This window comes from Pyrgilauda ruficollis, unplaced genomic scaffold (assembly GCF_017590135.1).
Source record: "Pyrgilauda ruficollis isolate IOZ18807 unplaced genomic scaffold, ASM1759013v1 scaffold81, whole genome shotgun sequence".
NCBI lineage: Eukaryota > Metazoa > Chordata > Aves > Passeriformes > Passeridae > Pyrgilauda > Pyrgilauda ruficollis.
In genome coordinates this window covers 322,553-345,694 of record NW_024530044.1, presented here as the reverse complement: position 1 = coordinate 345,694, position 23,142 = coordinate 322,553, and the positions used below count along the sequence as shown (strand labels likewise).

General features: G+C 38.4%; 1 protein-coding gene across 10 annotated transcripts in view; it reads left to right on the top strand.

Annotated features, from left to right (window-relative positions):
- Window positions 1-19,894, top strand: part of TFPI (tissue factor pathway inhibitor) — a 34,647-nt gene extending 14,753 nt beyond the window's left edge. For 7 of the 10 annotated variants that reach the window (XM_041487622.1, XM_041487627.1, XM_041487628.1 and 4 more), the window contains 7 exons: window positions 2,280-2,480; window positions 8,204-8,242; window positions 11,520-11,708; window positions 12,782-12,916; window positions 13,392-13,484; window positions 19,075-19,257; window positions 19,610-19,894. In XM_041487622.1, the coding sequence (XP_041343556.1) occupies window positions 2,280-2,480; window positions 8,204-8,242; window positions 11,520-11,708; window positions 12,782-12,916; window positions 13,392-13,484; window positions 19,075-19,257; window positions 19,610-19,722 (953 nt within the window). In that variant the 3' untranslated portion in view covers window positions 19,723-19,894. The other 3 variants (XM_041487629.1, XM_041487630.1, XM_041487631.1) reach the window with 3 other exon arrangements.
- The last annotated feature ends 3,248 nt before the right edge of the window (window positions 19,895-23,142 follow it).

The following is a 23,142-nucleotide window of genomic DNA, read 5'->3' as shown; positions in this document are numbered from 1 at the left end:
GGCTAGGAGTGGAGAGCAGAAGGTTCCCAGGATGAACTCTGCTAAGCCATTTGTTCATCCTCTTGGTGTAGTTTTGCAACAATGCTTGCGTGCTGTTTTTGTTTGGATAGCTCACCACACTGAGGTGGTGCAATGCAGCAAGAAAACGAGCTGACATAACTGTGTGTCTGAAATTTCAGTGGTTAAGAAACCTGGGGAGTTTTCACAACCTCTTGTAGACGGGACTGGGTCACTGGCAGAGGTCACAGAGGGGATCTCATTGCTGGGGAGCCAAGAAAATGATGTGTTCATAACCCAGCTGCCAGCCCTCACCCCAACCACTTCTGAGTTGGACTGGTTTCTGTGGAGCTCTGAGTGTTTGATTTTAACATTTCAGGAGTGATTTCATAACTTACTGAAAACTTTGGTGTTTTGAAGACATTTTTTCCCTGGTACTGAGCAGGGGCAATCCAAAATTTCAATTTGCAATGCAGTATCCTCTCAACTTTTTAAGTTGAGCCTTTTTAAGTCCCTTCCAAAGGATTTCCAAGCCTTTTGGAGAACTTTAGAACCTTTGAAGTCCAACTTGGCATTTATTGTGACTTCTAAATCTTTGTAGGTTCAGGAAGACCCAGCTAATGAAACTGGAAAGAAAAAACATTCTGAAACCTTGTTTAGCAAAATGAGCTTTACAGCAAATTTAGCAAATCTAACATCTCTTAGAATTAATAATTTTATTTCATCAATATTTCCTATTGTATGGTCTTCAATAATGTTTTCAAATTTATATACCCAGCTTCAAAATCTGAAAATGTACTTTTGTCAATATGGCTTAAGTCACAAACCAATTTGGGGACTGAACATTTAAATAGAATTTTGAAATTAGTCCTTTTTATATGTATTTTAACACCAAATGGTCTACTTTTGGAAGATCTAATTGTGTGCTATAATTGTTTTGTTGGTAGTAATCATGTAATAGAGGTTGTTAGATTTCCAAGAACTTAAATGCTATTCTTGAAAATATTTTAGTCCTGAAATTTGTTTCTTTTCTGTAAGTTTGATAGTTATAATCAAATGGAATAAAACAGTAAACTTCCATGGAACTCAGTACTTCTGAGGATTTATCTCAGCTCTTAGAATTTAATTCAAAGATTGTATAATAACGTAAATTTTAGATGCCAAAATTTCCCTTTTAACCATGTCATAAAGACTGATTTTTGTGGATTCTTTTAAATAAAACTGGAAACTTAAACTAGTAAGAGTAGTAATCTGTAATGATTACATCATCATGTAAACTCAACTCCTCTTTTTCTTGCCTCCTTCCTGAGCCACTGCAAAGAGCACAGATAGTTATGTTTGCTTAAATATTCTGAGACATCAGTGTTCTAATTGGCTGTAGGAGAATGAATAAAAAACCTTAGGTCTGTTCTTCTGGCTCCTATAGCAAGCACACAAGCTCTGTAGAGCTTTCAAAACCCTCTAGGGTAAAATACTGTCTTGGAAAATTAAAAAAGAAAAATATAGTAAACCATATATTTGTAAGGGAACAGTATCAGGAACTGGATTGTTGGTCAGAATTTCCTTATAGATGTTGACAGGGTGAAACTTTGGTAGTGTTATTCACAATGCATATGAAAATTAATATAGAACATTCCCTGACATAATATATATTGAAAGACAGAAACTACACAATTTGAAAATGTTCAGCTTTTTTTGCCTTGACTTTTTAGTTGTTTGCTGTCAAAAACTGTAATGTAAGAACAGTGAGATGAAAGGAAAAGGAGTCTGGTGCCTGTCCGTGGTGCCAGCAGGGTTTGTGTCCCAGTGAAGTGCCATCTGACAGGAGAGGGATGCCCTCTGCAGGCCTCTGGCCATCCCACACTGTTCCCTGGCAGATCCTTTAGAGCCAAGCTCTCTGGGAGCAGTGCATGGAAGAGAGCCCAAGCAAACCTTTCTGCCCTGGTGGTCTTTGTGTGTTTTTGTTCAGCATTGCGCCCCAGCTCCTGTGACTAAGCCACACTCCATAGCTGTTTAAAGGTTTGTGATGAGGAGTTGAGGTTTATACTATGAGCTGTTTTGGTGGAAAATTGAAGCCACACATTTGAATTGATCGAATGGAATTTGTGTTCCAATGCAGATGATGTTTTTGTTCTTACATCTGTTCAGTGCATTGGGAGTTTTGCAGACAGATGTTGTGCAGTGCCTCTCTAGCAGATCACACAAGCAACCTCATCTGGGAGTTACACTGTGCAGTGTGCAGCAAACTAACTCAGCTGTTCTGCTCCTCCTCTGTGTTCCAGGTGCTGGTTTGCCACCACTGAAGCTGGTGCACTCGTTCTGTGCCATGAAAGCAGACGAGGGCCCGTGCAAAGCCATCCACATCCGCTATTTCTTCAACATCAAAAGCCGCAAGTGTGAAGTGTTTGAATATGGTGGATGCCATGGCAATGAGAACAACTTCCCAACGCTGGAGGAATGCCAGGAGAAGTGTGTGGCAAAAGGCCAGTACCCATTCTCTCACCCCTCCTACCAAGTCTTCATTTGCATCTGTTATTTCTCATTCACATACCACTTGAATTTGGGAAGTAGAGGCACTCCTCAGTAATTAATACAGAAATATGATTCCTCTAATTATGTTCCCAAGTAGGTTGTAGTCATCTGAATTATTCTACATGGTGCAAGCAGACATTCAGGGTGTGGAAAGACAGGTAGGTTTTGTAGTGTACCTGTGGAATAGAGACACCAGTGCAAGGACTCTTATTTTCCAGCTGGAGCCCTGTTTTGGATGAAGTCTGAAGTGAAATTGATTTTGAGGCTGGACTAAGCTGGTGGGTAGCAAAGATGTCCTTTATTGCTTTCAGAGTGTCTAACCCCAGTTTTGAACCCAGGTTTGTCCTTTACTTGAGAAGCTGAAGTTGTCCAAAATTTTGGCCATCTTCTCTGTTTCAGCATAATTACTACTACAGTAGTAGATAATTCTCATTAAAAATGCCAGTTATAGGCATTTTTCAATTTTGTGTTGTTGAAACCTCCTCAGTTAATCATAGGAAAGAAGAAAATGAGATCTAACATGATGCACAGCACAATGTGCACCAAGGGCTTTGTGAATGCTGGTTTTGCTATTAAAATTCATCCTTGTAATTAAGATTTTCAGCATTGTACATGTTCCTCACACACCTGGATGAAAATTAGACTTGTATCCTCTAGTATTAGCATAGGCCTCTTGCAAGCACAGGCAGTTCTTACAGGTTACAAAAAATACTTCCAAGAAATGTTGGATTAGAAAATGGATTTCACAAGCTCCTATTTGGGTTTTCTGACCAAACCTGGCTGTGTATGTGACAAGGTAATTTATAGCTTCAGGTTTTGTCTGGCAACAAATGCAAATGTCTCTTACCTATTTTTCCATCTCTTCCAGAATTTGTCTACACAGTGTTTAGATCAGGCTTTAAATCTGTTACATTGTCTGTTTTTAAACACATCTGTATTTCCTGATCAAAATTATTCTGCTAATTTATTTAGAAATCTCAAAGTATGTGTCTCCCACCCCAGTGTTACAATAATGGCTGGAGCTGGTTGCACATTACCCAAAGTAGTATTTCAAGAGTGTTTGTTAGTTTTAATGCCTCTCAGTTTTATCAATCTGCAAATGTTAGTAAGCCATTTCCATATTCCTTGAAAGCATCCCTGATCTTAATGCCTTTGGTCTTTCCCAAGAGGAGACTTCACACATTTTATTTACTCCCCACATATTAACTCAAGATATTATTTACCTTTCAGATCTATTTTTCTGATCTGCTGGTGCCACCATAATTTCTGTTCAGTTAGGTTTTGCTTTTAAACAGCTGTATGCTTATAAAGCTCTTTCTATCAGGATGGAAAAAAAAAATACTACAAAGTTTCACTAAAAATTGTCAAAGTCAAAAACGCTACTTGATTTTCTTAAGTGGATGACAATTTTCCAGTGCATTTAACTCCAAGGATTAATTTGAAACTTACCTTTTGGTGGTGTCTGGACAGATCCCACTGATAAGCCTCAGAGACCAGAGGTGCTCCAGGGAAGAAATGGCAAGGATCAGTCATAGCCTTGCTCTGTTTCTAGATGCAATACATGGGTAAACACAGTGGTAATGATATTAAAATAATATTAATTATTAAAATGGCATCCCATCAAGAAAGAGGTATGTGGAAATCACAGTTCTTTAGGTACTAAACAACATAATCTAGCATTTCAAGATAAAAGAAAAAAAAAAAAAAGGGAAGACATGAAGAAAAGCATTTTGCCCTAAATGAGAGCACGCACAAAGTTCAGGAACCTCTGTCCTACTTGGATCTGAAACGGATCTTAAGCAAACTCTTCCTGAAGTGGCTGGAAAGGGAAAGAACCTTTATATTAATGAATTTCTTTTTATGTTGAAGTCTCAGATACTTCCAGAAGTGCAGATTACTATTTTGGTGCTCATTTACCTGTATTTGGTATTTTAGCAATTGGTAAGGATAAAAGCTGTTTACAACACTGTTCCTTCACCAAACTGTATTATTTGTGTCTTTGATTCATCATACCTGAGTTTAAAAAAATACCAAAGTAAGATAAAACTAAAGTCATGGGTTTTAAAATCTTCCTTAGAGAAGATTGTGTGGGAACAGATCTCATTTCTGGGCAGAAAATCAAACAGTGAAGGAATTCATTACAGATGATTAATCTGTTTCTAGTTATGACTCCACCAAGTTTAAAGAGTAGTCTTTCATGATAAAAAATTGAAAATTGTTTCCTTGAATAGCATTCAGTTTCAGAAAGACCCAGAGTCTAGGATGTGAATTAGCTCTTCTTTCTTTGATACCAGGCTGGCTTTTGGTGTTTCCAGCTAATATTTGGTTTGGGATTTCAGCAGAACCCACAGCATCTTTACTGTGCTTGGAGTGGGGTTATTTGCACCTGCCAGTATCTCATCCAAAACTTGACACTTCCTGTCACAGGAAATTTGAAGTGTTTGCCCTCAATTTCAATTTAAATCTAAGACAGAGGAATAAAAGGGAAAAGCCTGGGCTGATAGATGCAGAATTTGGAATGAAGTGTCCAAAAGTAATAATCAGGTGTTGTGAGTGAAGATTTATCACATTATTTCTTCCATCTGATGTTGCTGTTTTCACAGAATAAGCTGAGTTGGAAGGGACTCGGTGTTACTTTGATTCTCACACACATGTTGGATCTGGAACAGATCTGCTAGACCAAATCATGTACTGGCATATATTTGGCATAACTCTAGAGTATAAAACTGAAAGTTATTTAAAATGAGAACTGGCTTAGTGTCTACATCTTGGTTCTCAGCCCATGAACTCTTTTCTGTGTATGAGTAACAGTGATCCAAGACTTTCCAAAAGCTGGATCTGCTTGGAGGAAGAGGAGAAACAGAGGCTTGTGATCTCTGTATTCTCTGGATGGATAACAGCAGATAAAATGATTTGGTGTTACCTACAGTGTGCTGCAGGCCATCAGGCATAAAGCAAAGTAGACCTTTAAATTAATCTCTCTTGCTAACATAATACAGCAAAACCCTGTATAATTCTGTGAATTTTTCTTAACTCTAACTCGGTCTGTGCAGTATTGTAGTATATAGTTGTATTCATCTTACTTACATTTCCAGCATTTATTACTGTAGGAGATGACTATTTAGTGACTATAGAAATGAGTCTGAAGAGAGAGTATGAGTGACACAAAAGTGCTTAGAAATAAAGAAAAATCTGAAATACTAAATTATCACTTTGAAGAATGTGAAGACCAGTACTGACAAAAATCAGCTCAAGTGCAGCTATCTAATGTATGCAAAAATTCAGGAGAAATAATGTAATGGGTCAAAGCTTTTGATTTTCAATATTCAGAACAAATACAAGAATAAATGAGCCAGCATGAGGGAATTACCAGATTGGGATAATTTGTTAACAGTTTGGAATCAATAAGCCACCAGGCAGAACTGATGGACGTCAGAGTTGAGAGAGCCCAGGCTGGCCACTCTAAGGCTCTCCAAGACAATGTTCAGATTCAAGATGAGTACTTCTGAATCAAGCTTCCTAGAAATCAGCTGTGTTTTTTGTTTCTTGTGCCCAATACTCACAACTTCAGGGAATGAAAAGGTACTTTCTAAGAGGAATTTGCCTATAGGCTCCATTTTTTGCTGGATGTGAGTATATTCACAAATGTCATCACTTGAACAAAGACCTTAATTTTCAAGGTAGTGAATATAAATTTTAGACTAGTTAAGCTTACTACTACAGGAAAATACCTGCTGATAAATGGTTCTGGTCACAATGGCCATTTTAATGTCTATTTTTTAGAGTGTATCTACTAACAAATACACTTTGTTTACAAAAAAAAGAAAACAACTCAGATGTGGATTTGGATTTTTGACTGAAACCAGAAGCAAGTACACTGTTGACATGGTACGAAATACACTTTGTTTACAGAAAAAAGAAAAACAACTCAGATTTGGATTTTTGACTGAAACCAGAAGCAAGTACACTGTTGACATGGTACTAAGATTAAGATATTCTAGGCCTGTATAAACTCACAATAAAATTTTCCTTTTCTCTGCCAGAAGAGTAGAGATCACATGCCAAAGTATGATTGCTGATTTTGCCCTGAAGGGGACAGCTGAGTGAGATTAGTGAAATGGCCTGACGTGCGTGTCCGTGTTTAGGTCATGGGTTTAAATGCTGAGGGCCAAGCCTCCTGCTAATAGGAAAAACTGGAAACCTGTTCAAAGAAATGCTACATCACTCTGAAGTGCGTGCCATGTCTTTAATATTTTTTAAAGGGTAACAGCTGCATTGTCCCAGAGGTGGAAAGAAAAATGTGTCATGACAGAATTTCTACCCAATAGATCTGCTTTGAAAATATAACATCAGCAGGTTTCCAGAGAAAACTAGGGTAGAATTATGATTCAAAAGGGCAGTAAAGTACAAAACAAGAATTATGAAGCAATGCATAAAAGGTGACTAAGGCAGAGTCCAGAAGCTGCTGGCCACCTTTCTCTCAGCTGTCAAAATACTTGCGGCCTTTCTCAGACATTGCATGATCTGCTCTGCCGTTGGACTCCTTTGCAGCTTTATGATTAGACAGTCTCCTACAATGCGAAGTTTTGTTTTCAGTCTTTAAAAAGGTGCTTGGTGTTGAATTAAGATACCCAGTTTCTTGAGCTGATACAATAAAACCCAGGCTCCTGCATTAAAAATGGCAACAACAATTCTTCACTCCAGATCGTGCATGGAGGGAACCATGCAGACAAAGTTTTCGTCTACAGCCCCCTGGGATACCTGGGGATAATTGGCCAAAGGGGCCTTAATATCATTAACTGCACGAGGAAAGCTTCACTCAGGCCCTAGAGGGCAGAGCAAAGGGAATTTGGTTGGATGGGGGAAGCATTACTGCTCCAAAGTATGAGCTGTATTAGTATCTACAGCAGTCAGGCTGTTAGTCTGCTAATTATTCCTCTTTTGAGGACTGAGATGGCATGATGTGGAATCCTGGATGCAGTAGCAAGAGGAATAATTTCTCTGTTCAATTCCAAACTGGCATCATTTCATTTTAGTACTTGCTATATTTTCAAGTTTCGAATACAGCAGGTCCTCCTAGACAAAGGAAATGATACTTCAGTTCTCCACAATGAGCTTTTGTGCTATATCCCAAATACCGAGAAAAAAGAAAAGGAAGAAATTCTGTATTCTTGCTTTTCACTGCTCACTGTCACTGCTAAACACACTGGTATCACAGGTGAGACTTAACATGTCTGCTGGCAGAGTAAAGGGAATTGGGTAGGATGGGGGAAGCCTTACTGCTCCAAAGTATGAGCTGTATTAGTATCTACAGCAGTCAGGCTGTTAGTCTGCTAATTATTCCTCTTTTGAGGACTGAGATGGCATGATGTGGAATCCTGGATGCAGTAGCAAGAGGAATAATTTCTCTGTTCAATTCCAAACTGGCATCATTTCATTTTAGTACTTGCTATATTTTCAAGTTTCGAATACAGCAGGTCCTCCTAGACAAAGGAAATGATACTTCAGTTCTCCACAATGAGCTTTTGTGCTACTTCCCAAATACAGAGAAAAAACAAAAGGAAGCAATTCTGTATTCTTGCTTCTCACTGTCACTGCTAAACACACTGGTATCACAGGTGAGACTTAACATGTCTGCTTTTGCTAAATACTTTTATTTTTATTTATCTTGCAGAATTTCCTCAGAAGATGGCATTGGCAAAAATTAAGAAAGGTAATTATATTTACATCATAATGTAAGATTCTTCTATGACAATAACGAATGTATTTTCTTTTTTTGCTAGCTCAGAACAATATATAATTTGTCTTCTAACAAAAACAGCAATGTCAGTTTAAAATGAGTTCTTAGGCCAAATCTTCTTCTGTCTTCATCAAAGAATTTGAGGACAGTAGTGGTCACTGAAGATGGTAGCTGCAATCTCCTCTCCACAGAATAAATACATCATGATTCTTTTTCTTCAGTAAAAAGAGGGACTTGGCAGAGATTCAAGCATGGTATAATTAGCCACGATGGGGAGCTCTTATTGTGTATTTTGACAACAAGCTAAATGGTTTGCACTAAATACCTTTTTACTTTTAGAAAAGTAGGGAAAAAATGCTCTGAAACAGAGCTCTTTAAGCATTATCAGTGGAGGAGCTACCAGAGATTAGGCCAGGTGCCCTAATTGCAAATCAAACAAGGGAGCAAGTTTCCCATTCCTGAAGGGACAGAATTTTAACAGAACTTCAAATTTCTGATACCCCAGACTTCCAAAATAGCCAGTGCTAAAGTATTGGGAGTCCCTTACTGGAACACAGCTGGTCTGCTGAGGAAACTGTTCTTCCTAATGAGGATATTTCACTTTAACACTCAGAGCTTGTGAAGGCTTACCCTACCCTTCCCCTTTGCACATTGGAGATGTGCACCTGGACGGGGCCCACTGTGGGCAGCCAGAACTCCACAAACACAGACCTGAGTACACTTTTTCACTAGTCAGCTCCTCTTTTTCTGCTTACTCTCCTTCATCTCTCCTTCCACTCAGGACTTCTCGAATGGGTGTGCACTTAGCAACTTGCAGGAATGGAAACATTTGAAAATACATTTTGAAATAGACTATAATCAGATCACCTGTCTTTACAGAATGGTATTTGGAATATTTTCATATGAGATGATGGTTTTCTTTTCCTGTTTTCTACTGTCTTTTCTAGTCTTAATGTGTTAAAAAAAATTGTGATTATATGTGGAACCTACTAAGGTTGATTTTCCACACACACTGCAGTCTTTGGCACTACTTCCTTTAAGGGATGACTCTAATTCCCTGCTTTTAATGACAAACCAGAACACATCCTATAAAATTCCGCCCATGGCTATCATCAGCATTATTGCTCATGTGCTGTTGTTTCCAATAATGTAGTCTTGAATCTCAAGTCCTTGGAGAAAGATGTGGCATTTAGAAGTACAGTACTGGTTTGTGTGGTCAGGATTGTATTGCCTTTGTGAACTCTCTCTTCAAAAGTGACTATGAAAGTTAGCTATGAGCTCAGCTAATTTGGACTTAATTTCATTTGCAAGAGCCTGCAAGAACTATTTTAGTATAAGATTATTCTAAATTAAAGACACCTGTTTTTAAGAATCTGTCATAATCCTGTAGCCTACTTTGCATTCTCTTATTTTTATCTGCCTTTCTTTTTCAGTTAATATCTAATAATCTCATTGTGTTATCTCACAGTATTGTGCAATGTTTGAGAGAATTTTTTCTGCAGCTCCTGTTGTCTGTGAGCTCCTAGGAGATGGAACAGATACTCCTGGTGGAGCCTTGCTGCTCCCTGTCTAGGCACCTGTCTCACCTCTGTTTTCAGCTGAAAGCACAGCATGTGCCTTGCACACATTTCTCATAGTTATTGCTCCGTGTGGGCTTAGCTTTCAGAATCTGTGCTGCCTTTGCGTAGTGAGAGAGGTGGAGCACCTGAACTGTGGATTACACTTACTGGCAGAGAAACAAATTTGTAATGAAGAATCAAAATGAAGCCATTCAGGAATGCTGAAAACAGTTGATTTGGTTGCTTTATTCAAGAATATTTTAGTGATTTAATTTTGCATGCTGTGAATTATTTTTTTTTTGCTGTTCATGAAGTATTAGAAAAATTGAAATGCAGTATATTGCCAATTAATTCTTAGAAAAACACTCATTATGAGCTATTATAATACTTTGTATAAATTCAATGTGCATCAATACCCTCTAATAATCATGTTGTTCTAGCAATGAATTTGAATATGCACCTACCTAAAATAGGTGTAATGGGATTAACTTCTTTGCAAATTGATAACCTAATTCTAAAATGCTAGGAATTTCAAAGTAATTGTTCTATACATATATATATTTAGTGACAGCTGGCTGCACACCATTTTAGTCTCAGTATTTTGTGAATTTTCACAGCTAAGCAAGGCCTTTATATGTTACACCTACTAGGATTTTCTTATATGATGGTTAAGTAGACTTTTCTCAATAAGTCACCTCAAACAAGAATCATATTTCAAAATATCTATTATCAAGAACCTGTATATATTTCATTATTGCTACCATGATTTTAAGCATACTATTTTTAAGGAAAAAACTGAATATGGTGAGGAGTTGACTTCTGGGGATTGTCATATCGCTGTGTGTTTTTCTTCCCTGCCAAAGGATGTGATATCATGCTGTGATATTCAGTCAAATTATGCAATATTCATTTGTTAACTTTTCCTTGGTTGATATTGTAGTTAGTGATTGCAAACTCAGAACTGGGACTGAAATAATGTAGAATAGCTGCTCTGTCTCCCTGCTTCCAGTATCCTTTTATAAGGACAAATTGCACTGCTAGATGCAATTTTTCTGTTCTATTTTAAAACTTCTTCCTTTTTTCTTATATTTGAACATTGCTTTGTGTTAACATTGAGTGAAACATAAATAACAAGGATGTGTACTTAGGTGCAAGTGATCCAGCTGAGTTTCAGGCTTTCTTCAAAATCAGAATAAAAACTAATTTTCAGCTTAGAACGTCAATGTTTTGGAATTTTAAGGACTCATCAGTTGAAATTTTTCAAGATGGAGTTTAGTGGCTACATGAACAGAGCAATAAATAGCTCTCTAATGTTCCAGTTAATTTAATTCCAGTTTATATTAAATATAAATAAAAAATCCAGTTTATATTAAATATAAATAATTAAATATAGAACAAAATAAATAATTGCTATAATTAAATAATATATCGTATAATACAATATATTATATATAATTATATTTACTGGGTTTTATAATAATTATTGTATTTAATAGTTTATTCATATAATTATTCAATTAAATATTATTACAATTAAATAAAGAACAAAAACAGCACAAAAAAGCAGCAGTTATTTTATAGCTGGATTTTAGCCCAAAGTCACAGGTTTATTTTGTAAACTTTCTCCAGTTCTGCTGTTGTCTTGGGATGCATTTTAGTTTTTTTCTTCCCCCACCCTGTTGATCATTTAGGATTGTTTCTAGGCCAGCCTGACTTCTGCTTCCATGCCCAAGAGCCGGGGATCTGCCGAGGGTATTTTACCAGGTACTTCTACAACAAAGAGACAAAACTCTGTGAGGCATTCAAGTATGGTGGGTGCCTAGGAAACCAGAACAACTTCAGGACTTTGGAGGAGTGCCAGACTACCTGCCAAGACAGCTGTGAGTTGGTTTTAATCACTCTTCGTTTTACTCTTGTATAAAAAATGGTGTGTTTTGAAGGTGTTTTGCGTGGAAAAAAGGCAATTTAGGGTGCCCTGAGGTGGCAGTAATTTGTATATGAAATATATAACAATTATACATATTTTTAAATAAAAGTACCAAAATATAAAGTACGGAGTAAAAAATTGGTAGGTACTATTTAAGGAATATTACATGACTCCTATGTTTTTACTTTTCTCATGACAGCTACCCTAAAATCTGCCATTTGTTTGGCTTTATAGTACCATGAAACACTTCTGTATGTTTTTAACCCAAAGGTCTGCAAGTAGTCCTTTCAAACCAAGTCTTGTAATGAAAGAGATGCCCATATAGGAATTTTTAACTCACTGTGTATTGCTAGCTTCCCACCAAAGATTCATGGAACACATGGAACATGTGTGTCCCTTGGGAATGACTTGGCTTTGCACCTTAGGCTACCAAAGCCATTCAGACTGACCACAGACCAGTCATTTCCTTCCTTGTCCTGCTTATTCCAATAAATTATTCTACGTCAGGATACAGTAACCTTCAGAGCTCCTCTCCCTTCACCAAGTGCCTCATTTTATTCATGATGTGAATACATTTTCCCATCGAGAGCCTCCAGACCTTTTTATCTTGCTTGTCTCTAGTGGGCCTTTTTCCAGCACTGTTTCATAAGCTGTCATTTTGGCAAGGGGAACTTGAGCTTATTGACACTTAGAGTAGAAAAGACCCACTATGCTTATTTTTAAAGATTTTTTTTTTAGATTATAAAGATAGACCCATGTGGTGTTCCCCTACATTTGCTGAAACATTTCTTCCTGGGCTGTGATTCCACTTTTACCTTCTGGACTAAAGGCTGCAGAATATTATTTTTCATGACTTTAGTCTAAAATAACACTTTTATGTAAATTTGCATGGACACAAGAAGAGAGGGCTGCCATGGTCTAAATAGATCAAAGCTTTTATTTTTGAGATACTGAGTCATTGACACCGATTTTTGTTTGGTTTTTCTTAACAGTTTTCACTTCTTTTTTATTTTTTTTTTAATTTAGCAAATTTATTGCCAGCTGTTACAGCTGAAGAGCATCCCAGCTCTGTGAACAGCAGCTCCCCAACAGAAGAACATCCCAGCACAGTGAACAGCAGCTCCCCAACAGAAGCACCCAGCCAGTCTCCTGGGATTTTTGGTAAGAATTTCCTTTTGCTGTTCATAATCAAGCCTTTGTTGTTCCTTGATTTGTCCACTGATTTTCCCCATTTATTTGTATGTCACTGGAAATACCTGAGGACAGGGAAGTCATTAACATTAAAAGAAGCTTCAGAGCCACTTTCTTGCCAGCAATACTTATTTTGCAAAAGGCTTACAATTGCAAAGGTTAGAATGTCTGCTGGCAATATAAAAATAACCTTACCAAGCTATGTATGATTTAAATTTTGCATCAGTAAAATTAAGGAAGAAAAAGGAACCCATTGCAAAGTTGTTTCAGCAACCTGAGTTTCCTGAGCCTTCAGGCCTTAGAGATGTTGCTTGGCAACTGGCATCAGCAGTGGGTGTGAGCAGGGCCAGCAGGTACCAACCACAGCTGATTTCCAGAGCTTGGATGTGTCTACACCCTTGACTGTTTCACACCAACTGTCTCTATTTTTTTTTTTTTCTTTTAGTTAATTTGTTGCCAGCTGCTCCAAATGACAAGTCCAATGCCCTGAACAGGAGTTCCCCAGAGGAGGAGCCCAACCAGTTCCCCATTTTTTTTGGTAAGAATTAGCTTTTGCAGTTTTTAGTCTTTTACATGGATTGCATTTCCGTTTCAACCCATTTACTGACATACCTGAGACTAAAGAATGGGTTTTGATTTTAACCAAAGGATTTGATAAGCAGAGAAACTGAAAGCAAAAGAATATGTCAACTTGTGGATCTCTCATAAATATCAGCAAGTGGAAGACTGACGTCTCTCTTTAAAAAAGTGTGAACCTCCTAAAGGCTCGATTAATACAAAGAGGAAAAGCAGTGATGCATAATTCTTTCAATCTGAATTAATATTTTTGTGAGGATCTAATAGGGAATTGATTTAAATTCCTTTCATCCATTAAAAAAGAATGACATTTGGATTTTAGAACATAGCATAGTATAATATATTTAATACTGTAATGTTTGTATTTTCACTGTGACCATATTAAACTCACTTTTGGGTTGAGTCTAATCAGAGTGAGTATGAATTAATTTTAAATGCTTTAGTTAATTTAATTACTTTTAATTTCATTAATTTAAAATGTTGCTCCAAGGTATTTTTGCACTATGTATTATAAAAATGCAGATGGGACTCTGGACCTTTGCTGAGGAGGGATAGGCTTTAACAGCATCAGCAGCTGGACACTGTCTACTGTAGGTGGCTGCTGCTTGCTCACACTGTACAGGGTGATTTAATTTGAAGCGTGTTGTTTTTATGATCCACAGTTGTGCAAGAGGAAGCAACAAACAGTTGGGAAGACCCTGAGCATTCTCACCAAGTATTTATGTTGGTTTTTTGCTTTTGCACTTGCTTGCACTTTTGAGGACTGAGTGATGACACAGAGGCTCACTAAGGTTTTTGTATTTTGTATGTTCTGTAAGATAACAAGTGTGTAGGTGGCATTCCTGCACTCTTTGCTTAGAATGGAATGTCTAATAAAGCATGAGTGTGTGCTGTACCTTGTTTTTTGCCTGCACTGTAATCTACAGGCACTGCTGGTTTGATGCACGTTTCTGTACAGTTGTGTTGTTTGTTTACCACATGCGAAGCATCAATGCACTCTGGTATTTAAATGAATGAATATGAAACAGTAAAGCTTTTGGCAGCCTATTTTACTGAAAACTATGTGAATTACATCAGCTCTGGCAATAAGTCTGGGGGTATTAAGGGGCATTCCCTGAAGGTTTTTATTCATAGTATGAATGCCTGAATCCTCCAAACAGCTAACTCATACCAGGAAAGGAGCATGCCTCACTATGTTTTCTCAGAGGAAATGGAAGGGGTTTTGATTGTGTCAGCAATAGAGAATTTTCCTGCACAGCAGACTTTGAGGGTATGAGAAAGAGAACTGAAGATTGATGGAACAAAGAGTCAGTGTAGCAGAAGGGGTTGGGTGAGAAGCACAGCCGTGGAAGGACCAGGGAATTTCAGTGCAAAGTCTGAAGACCCAACAGGTTCTTCCTGATTGTGTGACTTTGTCTTGCCCTTGTCTGTCTCATGCAGCCTCCTGCTCCTGTTCTGTTTATCAGCTTGTGCCCTTCAGGCTGCTGGAATGGGCTACAATCAGGTGCTTTTGTGCAGTCCCACTAGAGGGGAAGGCTAAAGCTGACAGCTGATTTCTCCACAGAGACATGGAGAATATTGTCTCCATTGCTGCTGTTTCTAGAGGTGCAGCTATCAAGTGAACTTCCAAGGCAGAGACAAGTCACATAAATGTGCAGGGTAACTGTCTTTCACTTTCTGTAAGGACTAAGCTATTACAGTGACAGATCAATTTGCCTGTGCTTGAGGAGAGGGGCATCAGCCACTGCTTCCCAAACAGTTCACCCTGATCCTCACCTCGTATGTAAAGTCAAATTCTATTTGCTAAGTATATTGGCCTGGCTATGTATCTTTTTCAAAGATCTTTTAAAAAATTAAATATAATTTAGTTACTTTACATTAAGAAATGAAAAAAAACTTACAAGAAGTTGTCTCTTATAGAATACCTCACGTCACAATTGACATGATATTTCGTCTTGATCTTAATAAAAAAAAGGGTTTTTTGGTATGTGTAACTCTGTAACAATATCTGATTTTCAGATTTACAATATAGTTCTTGATCTTCAGAAGATTAAACTGTTCTATGACCAAATAAAGCAAACCATGGATACAGACATGAAGTTTCTAGCACTCTCAGCAATGAACTTTCTGCAGAGATTCAAGGTTGTTCTGGTCTCACTCTGCTGAAACATCTATAATAACTTTTACTCTCTGCAAACTGAGAAAGAGTGAGGCTAAGAATCAAAGCTTTCATTTCATGTGATCTATGGTAGAAAATTGCAAGCACTATACCTACATTTGATTTGTGAGATTTGAGTGGGACACAGGATCAAAAGTCAATTTTCAGCTCAGCAAATTTGGAATAGCACAAGGATGCAGGTCCTGTGAGTACAGAGTCAGGGTCATCTTTTGCTGGTATAAATTGGCACAGTTGTATTTGCTTTAATGGATCTGCACCAATTTATACCTGTGGATTACTGTCAAGTGCAGATGACTCGTTATTTTTGTAATAGCCTGTCCACTTGAAGATTCTTTTATTTTCGCTTTGCTGCAACCAGAAATGAGGAGCTGAAGTCTGCACATATTGAAAATCTCGCAATAAACCTGAAGCTTCATGAATGTCACACACTCATGTCTAGGCAGAAGTAGTGCTCACTGCACTTTCCCTTTCCTCCCGAGATAATTCCAAACTTGTTTTCTAGTGTCAATAATTAGCAGTCTGCTGTCACACAAGCCCTGCAAAGCCTGAGGGATAAGGATTATTGTTGCAATGCAGAGCTTGGGGCTCTTTCTGATAAATGGGTCTGTATCTGGATGTGCATTTTTCAGAGATTCTGAGATTAATCTCTGATTTTTTTGGAGATTATGATCATGTCATGTGTTTATACCTCAGGGCGATGGGATTCAACAAAGGGCTGTATTATAGGAATTGAATCTTAAACCATACAATGTTTTTTTATGTGTTCCTTTTTATGTGTTTTTGTGGCTTGTGGGACTTTTACTTCTTTCTTTTTTCTTCATAAAATAAGCAGGAGAGAACTTTTCAACAACTCTCAGGAAAATGGGGTTGTGAAATGGAATAATTTGGGAGAGAAACTCAAGAATAGGCATAACAGCTCAATTTTCTGTTCCATCACATCCATAAATACAGCACTAGGAACTGGAGCTGAACAGAAACAACTCACCTGCTGTAATGATCTGGTGACATTGTTTACACACTGCCTCACAGGCTTTCACATTGTCCTGCCAATAGACACACTGGGAATGACACAGGGAATGTTTTCTGCTTACATGAAGTCAAGTCTTTTAGTAATCAATACATTCAAATAAATTTATAATTTTATACTCTTCAGCATAGAGGAAATTATGATAAGTTATTTAGTTTTTATTTTAAAATACTGTTTTGTTGGAAAAAATGGCTCTAGGTAGCAGAATTAAGAGGTTTTCTTCACAGGCTGGTTGTATCTATAAGTGAAGAACATGCAGATATTTTGAACATAAAAAAAGGAACAGTGTTTGGTATTTAGGGCATTTATGTGACAGTAATATAGGCAAGGAATAACATAATTTTTTGGGGAAGAATACAAGAGGGATTCTGAATAGCACCTGGCTCTCTCTGGTGCACCGTACATGCACAGGCAGTCCTTGCTTGCCTCATCGCTGGCTCCATGGTTCCCCCAAATCTTGCAGTCATTGAGGGAACTCCTTCATGAGGGGACTGTGGACTCCCTGGAGAATTCTACATGACAGATAAGTAATGTACATTACAAAGTGTGTATTTGGATTCTCTGTTATAATTAACAAGCCTGTGCTGTTTGGCCCTTTGCTCACTGGCAAGCCTTTCTGCTCTTTGTATGTTCAGAAATTAGCAGGTTTAAATAGGTGAGCATACTTTGTATGTTCAGAAATTAGCAGGTTTAAATAGGTGAGCTATGCTGAACATTTGCTTTGGAAACTAACATCCTCTCCAGCTACAGAAAGATGAAATCAGCTCCAGGCTCAAGAGTTTTCAGAGCAGTACCAAAAGCATTCCCTGGTTAATTTAACTACCATCTTCATTATAAAAAAACCACCAGGTTTAATATAGATTTTATCAATTGTGGACTTCTATTCTGAACCCAGAGTGAAACTTAGTCTTGCAATTGTGAAAAGAAGTTAAGAGGTTCTTATTTTATAACTTGAAAGTAATTTAGTCTATCTCGAAAAAAGCAACTCATTATTCGGTTTTTAAATTTCAGATTTTTTTTTAATAGTATGATGTTGCTAACACACCACTCTATTTCTTTTCCCAGCAGTTTGTCATACTTTTTCAGCACACCATTTCAGCTATTATACATTTCAGATGAACCTTTTTTTAGCAGCTGTACCACAAGTAAGACACCTAAGATGTAGCACATGCTTTTTGGATATTTTTTCAGCCTCCTTCGTTGCCCAGGTTTTAATGCATAACTTCTTGCTTTCAGCAGCTTATCTGCTTCCCACTTTTGTGACCACAGGATGTCTCCAGCTTTGCTGTAACCCAAATGATTTCCTCAAATGTTTACTGTGTTTTTCCACTGAAGTCCTTCTGTGTGGCTTTCTATCTTCAAGAGTTCACACTTGCATTTATGCATTCATTTATTGCATTTATGTACCCAGTTCTGCTGCTTTCTGAGGAAAAATGGTGCTCTTTTGGGTCCCACATAACTGGTGATAGAATGGCTCCCATTCAGCTTCTTGCAGCCTGTGCAGCAATTTTATCAGTTCCCATTTGTATATTTGTCACTCTGGGGTGATAGATGATGGAGTTCTTGCAGGTTTGGGAATTCTGGCATGGATTTCTTCCTGGGCTTGTTGCAGTGCCCAGGTCCTTTGGCTACCTCAGGTTCATCCTCCAGTGTTTCAGTTCTCACTTGCAGCCACGCTGAAGGAGCAAACCACCAGCCTCTCCTTGGAATGGTAAAATCCTGCCAGCAGCACTAACACACCAGCATCTCCATTAATTTGTGGACTTGTTCTTCGCATTCAATCCTGTTTTTTTATTCTGCAAGTTGCAGGCTCTTGTTTTATAACTGCTCAATGGTTGCTGACAGACACTGTTACTTAGGTCAAGTTTTCTGTAGGCATTCAACAGACTCAGCACTGAGATATTGAATCTTACACTGGAAATGCTTTTACCTTCTCCTTGATTCCAGAATGCCTAGCACTAATTTGCTCCATTAATTATTAGAAATATTCACCATATTTTTCAAGTTGTCCACGTTTAATTTATTTCACATCACTTTCTACAAATGCTTCACTTGAAACTCCTCAAAATTAATTTGTCTGCTCTCTTCTATGGCAGAAATGGCAATTTTATCACTCACAACACAGGTAAAGGTATAGCTTTCAGGTAAACTTTCACTGGCAATCCAAAGACAGAATGATGTTTTACTGTGCTATTATTTGTTTGCAATCATAAAAAGATGCTTATGCCAAGTATCTTGGATTTTCAGGAGAGCAGAATTAAATTGGCCAGCAAAAAAAATTCAAATAATATTGACATAAAACTGCAATGCTACAGTTGTCTCACCTTATGTTTTTGGTACTTCCAGAACCCCCTCCTATCCCATCCTTGTGCATGACCCCCATGGACAGAGGGCTTTGCAGAGCCAAAGAATTAAGATTTTTCTACAACTTCTCGACTGGAAGGTGTCGCCCATTTAGCTACAGCGGTTGTGGTGGGAATGAGAATAATTTCATCTCCAGAAAGTCGTGTTTGAGGATCTGCAAGAAAGGTATGGGAAGTGATACTGCCCCCGGCTATCCTTCAGAGGTAAATATTGTGCGGGTCAAAACATTCTCTTGCCGCTTTTGGTAGTAAGGATTGGCCTGATCACACGTAGGAGTTGGGAGTCTCAGACAAGTGAAAACAGAAATCAGGAGAGATACAGAGCTAGAGAGAGAAGGAGGGACAGTAAGTGCAGTGTAAAGGAACAGCAATAACACAACTTGGCATTGGTCAGGCATATGAAGATTTTAGGTAAGACAATGTTTTTTTTCTTTTTTTTTTAAGATTAATTGAAACAAGCTTGTCATTTATTTATGATAATCTTGGATGTCTTCTAATCTTGCTTTGTTTACCTTTAGGATTCAATAAGAAAAAAGGTGAAAGAAGATTAATAAAAATCAAGAAAAAAAGAAAGAAACAGCCAGTAAAGGCTCTGGATATGGAAATCATCCCTGAAATAATGCAACTTTGATTTTTTAAATGGAAATGTGATGTAAACTGATCTTCACCTGTGAATGAAAATCTTCAGTGTACACCATTAAAATATATTTACTGATTATTTTGATTATATATTACTAAGCTGCTTATTTTTTTATGTATTCCTCAATCATGATAATAAACATTACCTCTTACTTTGCTAAAGACTTTTAAATTGCAATTTGCTTGTATGTAATTGTCAGAGCTGCAGCAGGACAACAAACTACGTGAGTGAATGGTTAAAATGCAGAGAAAATTCAGATTTAATTTCTTGCCCCATTATTCTTTTTGAATTCCATTTTTGTACTAAAGAAAGCATAATACTTGTGAAAGAATAATCACCAGTCAAGCACGATTGTTTCAATTATCGATTCAAAGATAGGTGTATTGCTATAAAAAGGAAATAGGCACTGGATTTGTTTTAATCAGATTTATTTTAGGTTGTGCAGGCTAGATTTAACTCCATTGAAGTGAATATAATTACAGTACAGTAAAATGAATATGAAATCGGAATTAACCCACCAAAATCCATAAAGGGTGTGTTAAAGCTGTGTGGCAAATTTTTCGAAATATTTAAAATTGTATGTGTTGGGGTCATTGATTTTTATCCTTGTTACTGATCTAGACTCATGGCTAAGCTTTACTGCCGAAATTGTGAAAAATTGGCATTCTAATACCAGAATAAGGGGATAAGTAAAATCAGATTTTTATATTGAAGTCTTATCCTAATCTCTTTCCTGGTGCTGAAGTCCTTTCATGGCTCTTTCAATCTAGGTTGCATTAATTCTGGCTTGAAAGATTCTCAAGGAGCAGCAGTGTACAGCAGAGAGCACTTATGTAGAGCCTTGTCCTGTAAAATGTATAAGCACCACAGACTACCGCTGCAGTAACCACATAAATGAAGTGCAGTTCTGCCAGGAAACCTGTAAACTCCACAGAATTAGCCTGGCACTTTTTGACTCCCTGTTTCAGTTTCAATTTGCTGTCTTCCTGTTCTGGTTCATCCCTCTGCCCTTTCTCTCCAGGTTTTCCTGTACCAGGAGCGGAGTCTGTAGGTGTGGGTGCCCTGCACAGCAGCAGAGCAGTGGGGTAAAGACTCAGACCAGCTGGAATCCCTCCTTGCAGATAAGTGGAGAACCCATGGATTAAACTACTCCCAGAACTCTCCACTTGTGCCATGGCACCTGCCTGAGCACAGCAGGTCATGTGGCCTCCCCAGGGAGCGTGGATTTAGGCACATTTGGGGTGGGAGGGTCAGGATTTGCCCTTATGGTTACCCTGCTTCCACACTGGCACTGCTTGTGTCTGCCTGGCTAGGGATGCAGTGAGGGCACAAATGTCTGCACCTCCCCTTGTCTGCATCTTATGGTCAAGCCAGTAAAAATATCTGATCTTCCACTCTTAGCTGTAAAAATTTCCCATGGGCTGCCAGTATTAAAACTTACATAATTGCTAGATTGTGTGATGTGCCTCCAAGGGAGACCGAGCTGAGGTGACTGCATTAAACTAAAACATCTAGGGCTTTCCTGTAAAAGACAAGGAAACTCATTAAGCCATCCCACAAAGAACATTGAAAAGGATTTGTAAGCTTTGAGATTGATTAGATTACAAACTAGAATGATGAAGTTTCTAAAACAATGTTTTGAAATTAGACAGTAGATACAGAAGGACAGGAAGGAAAAGATGGCTCTGTATGCAGATTGTCTTGTGATTCCTGTGTCATTTCATGACAGTGTCTCTCCTTCAGGCTCCCTCTTGTTCCAGCAACTTGTCCCTGGCTGCCTGGACTCAACACCTACAAAACCTACATGGGAAAAGAAATCTAGGGAAAGAATCATCCTTTCTGTCCCAGCAGAACCCTGGCTCTGTGGCTGCTCTCCATTTCATAAGCTTCCTTCTTGCTGAGCTCTACTGCCAACTAACAGGGTCTCCTCCCTGAGAGGGATCAGTTGCTCCCAGGACTGCTGTAGCTAGGACAGGACTGACAGGTACTCTCCCATCCTCTCCTACCCTGTACTGAAGAAACTTCTTGTGCTGCTGTAGTACATTTTGTAATAACAGCAATTAAGGGATCCAGCGAGGTCTCTGTTGTGTCACTGTTCAGACAGAAGGGAATTTGTACTGCTAGCATCTCCAGAGTACCTCTTTTTCAACTGAGAAAACATTTCACCGTGATTCATCTGTCAGATTTGTTACTCAGTGCAATGAGAATCAAGGCTGCAGTGTCACAGACTGTAAAAACCTGATTATAATCAAGGTTTGATCAGAGAGTGCAGGCTGCTCTCAGCTGTGTGTGCACTCAGTTTGGCTGCCACACCAGCTATCCAGCTGTTTCTGTTTTTGTTTAGCTCTACAGTACATAGAGCTATTTTTTCCCATAAAAAGTCCAAACTGCATTGTGATATGATCTTCAACATAGCAAGAGGTTTCTTTTGTGCCCTTCTGCTTCATTCACTTCTCTTTGCTCCTGTACTCCTATAGCTGCAGAACAATCAAATCCAAGACTAAGAAGAAAAGATCCATGCATTTCCCAAAGGCAACTAAAGGATGAACAGGGACAGAACTGAGGCACAACACAGGAAAAGGTATGGATCAGGGGCCAGAATGCCAAAGCAGTCGGAACATGAGGCTGTGCTAATGTTAGAGTGACTGTACAGTTCCACTTGATAGGAGTCCATTCATCCAGTCATTTCATTCCAGAATGTTCTCCAGTTGCTTTGGAGAGGAAATGTAGAGTGCTGTGAAATTTTTCCCATGCTGTGTGATAACAGCCAACAAGGTGAAGCAGTTTCACAGAGGTTTGAGGAGTTTCCATATATCATCTGACCTGCAATAACTTGTTATGTGCCCTTAATCCACACAAATGATAAAATATCTTTGAGAAATAGTCCTTTTCTTCATTCTTTTTTTCTTCACATTTTTACTTGTATGCCCTCCTTTTTCTGCTTTCATTTTCTACCTCCTGCTTCAGTTTTATTTCTGGTTCACTTGAGCCAGAATTTCTCCTGCATCTCCAATCCACTCTCAAAGCTGATAGATTTTTATTTACATTTTGAGTAAGTCCTTTTCTTTCTAGCTTCTACCTTCTGAAACTTAGTGAAGGGGACCTAAGGGTTACATTTCCTAACCTGTTGTTTTCAATGGTGTCTCCAAAGAGCGAGCGAGATTCAGGTAAAGCAGAATTGTGTGGTTACACAGAGCGTAATTCCTGAATTAATTATTACTGAATTAATTAATTCCTGAATTAATTAAGGGGGTGAATCCTTGTGCGGAGCTTCCGCGCCTGCGTTTATGCCCCGAGCGGCCGCGAGAGGGCGCCGGCGGCGCGGCGAGCGCGGGGCGGGATGGCTCTGATGGAGCAGGGGGAATTCACCGGATTTACCCTCTTTTCTCGCTTTTAAGCCTTCTTTGGTCC